At 53.5% G+C, this 9,301-nt stretch overlaps 1 protein-coding gene across 1 annotated transcript in view; it reads left to right on the top strand.

The window, feature by feature from the left end:
* LRP5 (low density lipoprotein receptor-related protein 5) overlaps positions 1-9,301 on the top strand; it is an 87,547-nt gene that overhangs the window by 1,013 nt on the left and 77,233 nt on the right. Inside the window, exon 2 of the mRNA XM_006893240.1 lies at positions 7,805-8,002. Within this exon, the coding sequence (XP_006893302.1) occupies positions 7,809-8,002 (194 nt within the window). The 5' untranslated portion in view covers positions 7,805-7,808. The remainder of the gene's footprint in view (positions 1-7,804; positions 8,003-9,301) is intronic.

Here is a 9,301-nt window from a genome sequence, read left to right as displayed (position 1 = left end):
GAGAGAGAGAGAGAGAACACGCGCGTGTGCCCAGAGCTGAGAGTCACACACATGTGGAAATATTCAGGGACCCTGTCTTCCTTGTTTTGTGGAAATGGAATGACATCACAGGGGTGCACACCCCTGGCTGCACAGGCTGGGGGTGCCAGTGAGGCCTCTGGGAGGGAAACGCCAGAGGAGACTTGATGGATGGTTTCTTTGGTGCCCGCCCAGTGCTGAGAGATGCCCTCTGCCACATTTGTGACCCCACAAGGCCTTAGCCCCCCCAGGTGACCTCATGGGGGTGCTAGGACTTGGAATGGATGTGACAATGGTGTTAGATGGTGGAGGTGCAGCTGTGTCTCTGCCCTTTGACTATTATGATGTCAGAAGATGGAGAGCAAGTGAGTAGTGAATGGATCTCGTGTCGTGGAGACGAGGGTCTCACGGGGCGTAACCCGGGGTGAGAGGACTGACGGCCGGGTCTGGCTGGTGTCTGGGTGGCTTCTGAGTGGAGGAGGGTGAAGGCAGAGGTCAGAGGGCAGAGGGCAGCATTCCGGAGAGGGACACCGCCCCCACCCTCGCCACTGTATAATCTGTTCTAACCGTGGGCAGAACAGAACTGCCCTGTAGGACAGTTTCCTTTACAGAAAGCCTGACCCCCTGAGGGTGGTGGGTGCGAACCACCGGCCTTGCCATTAACAGCCACACACTTAGCTGCTGCACCGCCCAGACTCCCTGGCAGGAGTGAGAGCACATCCAGAGGACCCCAGTGTGGCCCATCTCAGCCGTCAGGCAGGTCCTGCAGGTTCCCTCCCAGAATGAGTAGGCGTGCCACCAGTAAAGAGATCACACTGCGCTGTGGGGTTCCCGGTGCCTACAGAAGGCGTGTCTACACTGTGCGCTGGTGTAGCCAGCATGCAGTCACGTGATGCAGTCACTGACGTACTGTGAAGACACCTGATGGGACACAGGTACTAAGTGACGTTACACGTGCCCGGTGCACGGCTGTCACTTCCTTTCGCTGTACATGCCACCAGGCGTGGGGCGGGAGGACGTGGGCTGCGCAGCAGAGTGGAGACACCCTGGGCTGGGGGCTGAGAGGATGGTGGATTTGGGGACTGCTAGGTGCTGCCAGGGGAGATCTGGTGGCCTGCTGGTAAGAGGCCGTGTTGTAGTCCCAACGGCATGTGGTTCATATCCACCAGCTGCTCAGTGGGAGAAGGATGGGCAATCTCCTCCCATGCAATGAACTACCTGTGAAAACCCTCTGGAGGGTCAGCTATGGGTCGGTTCTGACTCAGCTGCACGTAACAGGAGGGACTTGCAAGGACAAAAGTGTCCGAATGCTCCTGGGAGGTAAAGGTGACGAAGCTTTGCCTCTCATACTCCAGACATGTAGCTAGGTGCAGCCATTCCTTGGAAAAGGACATCATGCTTAGAAAGATGGTCAGTGAAGGTGAGGAAGACCCCAGTGACATGGATTAACACAGTGATGGCAGCTGAAGATGAGGAGGGCACGGACGGGACAGGGCCCAGATCCATCGTTCATACAGTCTTACATGACTCGATGGCACCTCACAACAACAACAAGAAGAAGCCACTGGGTAGCTCTGCCTGTGATTCTGGCCACAGGAGGTGGCGGCTCAGACCAGGGAGGTGGCTGCATGGGAATGAGATGTGGTCCAATTCCTGATCCATTTTGAAAGAGAACCATCTGGAATTAAAGACACTTTGGTTGTGGGTTGGGCATGAAAGATTAGAGGAAGGACAGTGTGACTTCACAGTGTCTGTCAGGACAACACTGGAGGGGTCAAAAGTACCAGCCAGGGGAGGTGTGGAATGCCTCGTGTCACACAGCAAAGAGAAACGAGAATAGTTAGAGAAAAGCTTCAGGTATTTTGTTCATAGGATCGCTATGCATTGTGCTTGACTCGACAGCAATCAACAACAATAACAACATACAGCAAATACCTAGCCAGTCCTTGCATGGGCCAAGGATACAGTGAACATTCATGTTATTCTAATGTGCACCCCTCCCAGTTCCGCTGTGTCTGCACAGAGCCATCTCTTCCCTCCGGGCCCTTTCCAACAGGAGGTGCCCTGTGCTTGGCTGGTGAGTCTCCGGACAGCTGTGCCCACATGCTCCAGGACAGAGAGCCTGAAGTCTCTTTGGAGCCTCAACTTTCTGTATGAAAAGGACCCCTGGTGGCACAGTCGTTAAAGCTCTCAGCTGCCAACCTAAAGGTTGTTGGTTCACGCCCACCAGCTGCCCTGGAGGAGAAGAGGACTGGCAACCGTTACCATCAAGGCTGCATCCTCCTTGCCACACGTCCTCTCAGGTCTTGTTGGGGGTCGCTGCCCACGCTGATGGATGGTGAGGGCCAGAAGCCAGCTGGACAGATGGTTCTTTCTTCTGCAATAGTTGGATTTATCCCTGGGTTCACGGCTGAACGGTTTGGATGGACAGTCCACAGCGTCATGGGGTTCTGCTTTTCCGTGTTTGCTGGCCCTTCCTCCGTGGTCCATCTATCGTCAGTGCCGCTCGAGTGGTTACCAGTTCAAGAGTTAGGAACCAAAGACAAGCAGCCAGGCGACAGAAAAATGAAGAGGCTAAAACGAACTGATGGGGTTGTGGTTCAGCTTCCCTGGAGCTGCAGGCTTGTCTTGTGTGAAAGAGCTAAATTGCTTCCTTACCCAAAACTGGTTTTAAAAACCACCAGGGCTGTTACATTGTTATGTTACACTGTAAAAACCACCAGGGCTGTTGCATTGTTATATTACACTGCTGTGTGGACAGTGAGTTCTCTTCATAATTTCATGTATAATCCAGTTGAATTTTCATTTGTAAACACTTTAGGTCCTCTTTTCATAATCTTGTTCTGAAATGGAGAAAACACAGCTATGCAAGTAACCTTCATGTCGTTAACAAAGACTAAATACCTCATAAATGATATTTCCCTATCAAAGTTGTATAATTCATTGAGTAAACAGTTTAATATTTTCAATTAAAACATAAAGCATAAAAAAGAATGCAGCCTAGGAAAGCCCATAGGGCAGGTCCCCTCTGTCCCATGGGGTCACTATGGGTCAGGTCCCCTCTGTCCTGTGGGGTCACTATGGGGCATTTCTCCTCTGTCCTGTGTGGTCACTATGGGGCGGGCCCCCTCTGTCCTATGTGGTCACTATGGGACAGGTTCCCTCTGTCCCGTGGGGTCACTATGGGGCGTGTCCCCTCTGTCCTGTGGGGTCACTATGGGGCAGGTCCCCTCTGTCCCGTGGGGTCACTATGGGTCAGGTCCTCTCTGTCCCATGGGGTCACTGTGGGGCATGTTCCCTCTGTCCTGTGGGGTCACTATGGGGCAGGTCCCCTCTGTCCCGTGGGGTCACTATGGGACAGGTTCCCTGTCTTGTGGGGTCACTATGGGACAGGTTCCCTCTGTCCTGTGGGGTCACTGTGGGGCAGGCCCCCTCTGTCCTGTGGGGCAGGCCCCCTCTGTCCTGTGGGACAGGTCCCCTCTGTCCTGTGGGGTCACTGTGGGGCAGGCCCCCTCTGTCCTGTGGGACAGGCCCCCTCTGTCCTGTGGGACAGGCCCCCTCTGTCCTGTGGGGTCACTGTGGGGTCACTGTGGGGCAGGCCCCCTCTGTCCCGTGCAGTCACTGTGGGGCAGGCCCCCCTCTGTCCTGTGCAGTCACTGTGGGGCAGGCCCCCTCTGTCCTGTGGGGTCACTGTGGGGTAGGCCCCCTCTGTCCTGTGGGGCAGGCCCCCTCTGTCCTGTGCAGTCACTGTGGGGCAGGCCCCCTCTGTCCTGTGCAGTCACTGTGGGGCAGGCTCCCTCTGTCCTGTGCGGTCACTGTGGGGCAGGCCCCCTCTGTCCTACAGCATCAGAGTTAGAATCATTTCCAGGCAGTGGATTTGAGTTTGTCCTAGTAAATTTGGCTTTGAGTTTGTCTTATTAAATCTTTGAAATGGGTTCTTTCTGCACCTCCTCTGAATTCTCCCTGGACCCTGTGGCAAAGCTGACTTGGAGGTCACTCACTGGCCTGGGTGCGACAAAGAGCCCAAAACCCTCATGTGTACTCACTGGCAAATGAGGGCCCCCAACCCTAGATCTCAGTGATGGTGTGGATGGACGGTACCCCCTTGGTGTGGTTGTGGTTTGAAGTCTCTGCTCTGTGGCCCAAGACCACCAGCTGTCTGCAGGGGGGGGGGAGAGAGGGAGGGAATGGAAATGAAAGGGAGTGAATGGGAGGGAATGAGGGTTTTGCATTATCCTGAGTTCTGAACTCTGGTGCAGGGACTGTGGAGACTGGATTCTGCCCCCTCGTGGCCACAAGGCAGGACCTCACAAGGAGTGGTCTTGTCCTCTGGCCCCAGCAGAGCCACTGGTGTCCCTCTGAGATTCTGACCCTCACTGGGGTCCCTCCTCCTTAGATGAGGAAGACCACCTGAGACTTTGTGAGGAAGAAAGCACAGTGTCGATGGGAATGTCCACCCCAGGGTGTGAGTGACCTTGGGCCCGACTGCCCAGAGGATGCCCCCGGCTGGGCAGTAGTGTGCCTGTGTGCAGGGAGACTCCACCACCATTAGCTCCGGGGTGCCCCATGGCGGTCAGGACCAGCCTTTGGGAGGACACATGGCCCTGAGTAGCTGGCCTGGTGCAGCCTCGCCTGGGCTGCAGTTGCTCCTGGGGCTCCAGCAAAGACCAGGGTGAAACCCAACCCCTGATTAAAATGCAAAATGTCCCTTCTCAGGATGCCAGGCAACCGCCAGCGGGCCGGCCCTGTGCAGGGCCCCGCGGCTGTGCTTCTCTCAAGAGCGGATTTCCTCCGCGGAATCCAGTGGCCTGGGCCTGGGCTCTGAGCCGCTCTGAGCAGCCTGCCAGCTGGCTCTGCCCTGGCCGCCCCGCCGCCCCATTTAAGGAGAGCCGCAGCCTTGTTATGAAAGTTGGAGAAGGAATGTGATCCCTCTCCTGCCGGGCTTCCCGCGCTGCCTTCCCCGGCTCTGGCTTTTTCTGGTGGTGGAAGCCGAGCATGGTGCACTGTGCAGTCTGTTCTGGTCGAGCAGTCTGTTCTGGTCCGTGGTGGAGGGAGCCCGTGTGAGGTGCACCGTGTGGTCTGTTCTCCTGGTCATGGTGGAAGCCAAACGCGGTGCACTGAAAATTCTGTTCTCCTGGTCAGTGGAGGAAGCTATGTGTGGTGCCCTGTGCAGTCAGTTCTCGTGGTCGAGCACAGTCTGTTCCGGTCCGTGGTGGAGCCCATGTGTGGTGGATGCATTGTTCTCCTGCTCCTGGGCCCTCCTTGGCTGCCTGGTATGTGCACTTGAGAAAGTTCAGGAGCAGGCAGGAGTGGGCAGGAGGCCACAGAGCCCTCTGGCAGACCTTTGCTGTGCCCTGGGCAGCACCTCTAAACTCTGAGTTGTCAGGAGAAGCTCCCTAGCACCCTTGGTCCTGGCAAAGGCTGGCCAGGCTCTGAACTGGCCAGATCTCCAGCTCTGCTCCCACAAGGGGTGATAGGCTGTACAACCCAGCTTCTCCAAGCCTCAGTTTCCCCTTTTGTCTGACGAGAACAGTTGTTCCTGTGTTACTTGTGTCCACAGGGACAGCTGCAGCGAGATTGTGGCATGAGGATGCCCCTTCTGGCAAGAAGACACTCCTCCTTACTTTCTGTAGAGACGGGAAAACTGGCCTGCTGTCCCTTGTGCAAGAGCTGGAACGAGAACTTGGGACATGAGTCCTGCAGGCTGGCATGGCTTGCCATCTGTGCCCCAGGCCTGGACAGCCTCTGGTCACATACTCCCTCTGAGGGCTTGTCTCGCCCACCTGGCCCCAGAGGCTAGAGAACCCTGTCTGTCCGTCTCCGATGCCTGGGCTGCCGCACACCACCACCTCTTGCTAGGGTCTGGTCTACTGGTGGCCGATCAGGCCTGTGAGCCTTTAGTCTGTGGCCGTGTTCCCTGGACCTGAGAGCCATGTCCCTTGTTACAAACGTGAGTGCCTGTAGGCAAACCACCTGCCACCCTACACCCCAGATCAAACCCAAGCCCCTGTAAGCCCACCACTTGCCATCCTGCATCCAGGGTGAATTCTGCTTCTGCCATGTGTGTCCTGCCTTTGCATTTTCAGTTGCATTTTAGGGTTTCAAGAAGCCCTGGTGTCACCATGGTTAAAGCACTTGGCTTTATCAGGGGTTTGAACCCACTGGCAGCTCCATGGAAAAACAATGGGGCTGTCTGCTTCCACAAACACTGTAACCTTGGGGACTTTAGGGGCACCCTGCTCTGTCTACAGGGATTCTGTGAATCGGAATTGAGCCCATGACAGGGCTTATCTGCTTCTTTCTTTTTTCCTGATGGTGGGTTTGAGTTTCATCCACAGTATTTCATTGCAGTGGAAAAAGTCAGACACGATGTGCACATGGACTGTTGAAATAGATCGTCTTATGCTCCATGGCTGTTAGAAAAGCAAGGGATGCACAAAATAGAGGCACAGGAAGATGAGTGGTTCAGAGAAGAGGGGGTGACGGGCACACAGGCATTTCTAGGGCAGGGAAATGGTTGTCTCTGATCCTGGGGTGGTAGACACACAGCATCACGCACACCCACGGGACCGCAGGGCAGAGTCATCTCCAAGTAAACAGGACACTGTCGTGTGCCTCCAACTCGGTCCTGACTCCTAGCGACCCTGGAGGACAGAGCAGGAGGGTGCCTGCGGGCCTCTAAGGTGGTCAGCTTTATGGGAGAGGACACCACATCCTTCTGCCAAGGAAGGTTGGTTGACCAGAAAGGCTGATCTTCCAGTTAGTAGGAGCCTAGCACTTAACCACTGCACCACCGAGGCTTATTGGTAAAACTGTTCCTTCATTTTATTCACTGGAACAAAACAGACTCCTAGCTGACCCTCCAGCGGGTGTCCAAGGCTGTAAAGCGCATGAGAGGAGATTGCCCATTTGGGTTAGCAGTCCAGCTTCCTATAGACGAGGTCACCAGGGCTCCCCAGCAAAAGTGTCGTGACCTTGTGTGACAAATAGCACACCACTGCCAAGCTGATCCCAACTCCAGTGACATTGTCGGACACACAGAACTGGCCCCTACGGCTCTGCAGCGAGGAGTCTCTACAGAAGCAAACTGCCTCGGTTTTTCCCCTTGAGGTGGCCGGGTGGTTTGATCCTTTGAATCAGCAGTCTAACTCTCACTGTTCCTCCAAGGTCCCTCTAAAACTGTGGCCTTTAGTTAATAACAATGTATCACTGTTGGTTTCTCCACTGTTACAAATGTATCAAAAATGAAATGCAAGATGTTAGTATCAAGGATGTGTGTGTGTGTGTGTGTGTGTGTGTTGTGTGTGTGAGAGAGAGACACACAGAGACACAGAGTGAGTGAGGGAGAGATGACAGAGAGACAGAGAAAGACAGAGACACATGAGAGAGATGAGGAGAGTGATTGGAGATGTCTAAAAAGCCTGTTTCTTGTGCGTGATTTTACTATAAACCTCAAACATCTCTGAAAAAAGAAAATCTGTCATGTAAATAAGTAAACAAAAGGATGAAGGAAGTTTATATTGGTATAAAAGGAAGTTGTCCAGAATCTATTAAATCAGAACATGTTGGATTTGGGTGACATAATTTGATTTAAAATTTGGTAAGTTGCCAAAAACCAGGAGAAAAAATATCTGAAGTGACAGCCCAGATCCTCATTGTGGCTCCCCCTACCTCCAGGGGAGGTTTTAGGGCCAATTCATCCTCTCTGTCCTGTCTGCTTGGGGTAACAGGACACGCACCCAGGAAACAGCCCTGTGAATTTCTTTTGCCCCCTCCTTCTCCTCAGGTACATGTACTGGACAGACTGGGGCGAGACGCCCCGGATCGAGCGGGCAGGCATGGACGGAAGCACCCGGAAGACCATCGTGGACTCGGACATCTATTGGCCCAACGGGCTGACCATTGACCTGGACGAGCAGAAGCTCTATTGGGCCGATGCCAAGCTCAGTTTTATCCACCGCTCCAACCTGGATGGCTCATTCCGGTGAGTCCTTGTCCCCCTGGAAGGACCCTGGCCTCTACCAAGGCCTTGGTCAGTCTAGTCCAGCCTGCCTGTGAGATCCTCCTTCATACAGCCCACAGGCCCTCTCTGCAGCCCTTGGGGCCTGATGTGTTTGGGAATTTGGGATTTCTAGAGTTCAGGCTTGTGGGGACACCGAACACTGCACACAAGTGAGGCAGCATTTGCTTTGAACACAAGAATATTTCAGTAGTAAAATGTCCTGGTATTCCTTCTAGACCAATAGATTGTTGTTGTTGTTGTTATGTGCCATTGAGTTGCCTGAAACTCATAGCAACCCTGTGTACAACAGCTCTGAAGCCTGCCCTGTCCTAATCCAGTCTCAGTGACTCCCCCATTGCCCCAGTTACTATATCAGTCCATCGAATCCAGAGTCTTCCTCCGCTGAGCTGTCCCTCCACCCATCCAGGTATGATGTCCTTCTCTAAGGACTGGTCCCTCCTGGCCGCGTGTCCAAAGTAGGTGAGACAGAGCTTCAAAATCCTAGCCTCCAAGGAGAGACTTGGTTTCACCCTCTCCAAGACAGACCTATTTGTTTTCCTGGCAGTCCACGGTATGTTCAAGACTCTTCTCCACACCATAACTCTACGGCATGGCTCTTCTCCTGTCATCTTTAGTCATTGTCCAGCTCTCTGATGCATAGCAGATAATGACAAAGACCATAGCCTGCATCAGGGTCGCCTTAGTCACTAGACTAACATCACTGTTTCTCAGCACTCTGGAGAGGTGCCTGACAGCAGATTTTCCTAATGCAGTTTGTCTTTAGATTTTGTAACTGCTGGTGCTAAGAGTATTGATTACACGGCCGAGCAAGCTGAAATTGTTAACCACCTTAATCTCTTCTCTATCTATCATGGTGCTGCCAGTTGGCCCAGTGGAGAGAATCTTTGTTTTCTTGATGTTGAGCTTCAATCCATATTAAAGACTACGGTCCTTGAACTTCTGCAGCAAGTGCTTAAGGTCCTCCTCAGTTTTAGCAAGCCAAGTTGTGTCACATGCATGACATAGGTTGTTGGTGAGTCTTCCACCATTCCAGATGCCGTGTTTCTCCTCTTAAAGCCCAGCTTCCCAAATGATCTGTTCTGCATATAGACTGAAATGGTGTGGAGACAGAATGCATCCCTGATGGACTCCTTTCCTGATTTTGAACCATGCAGTGTTTCCTTGTTCTGTTATGACAACAGCTTCTTGGTCCACGCATAGGTTTTGCATGAGCACACTCAGGTGTCCCGGGATCTCCATTCTTCTCAGAGTCAGCCACAG

The sequence above is a fragment of the Elephantulus edwardii genome, unplaced genomic scaffold, assembly GCF_000299155.1.
Source record: "Elephantulus edwardii isolate Elephantulus edwardi_28Jun2011 unplaced genomic scaffold, EleEdw1.0 scaffold00126, whole genome shotgun sequence".
NCBI classification, from domain to species: Eukaryota; Metazoa; Chordata; class Mammalia; order Macroscelidea; family Macroscelididae; genus Elephantulus; species Elephantulus edwardii.
Note: the sequence above shows the minus strand (reverse complement) of the source record. Positions and strands in the feature narration are given on the sequence as shown.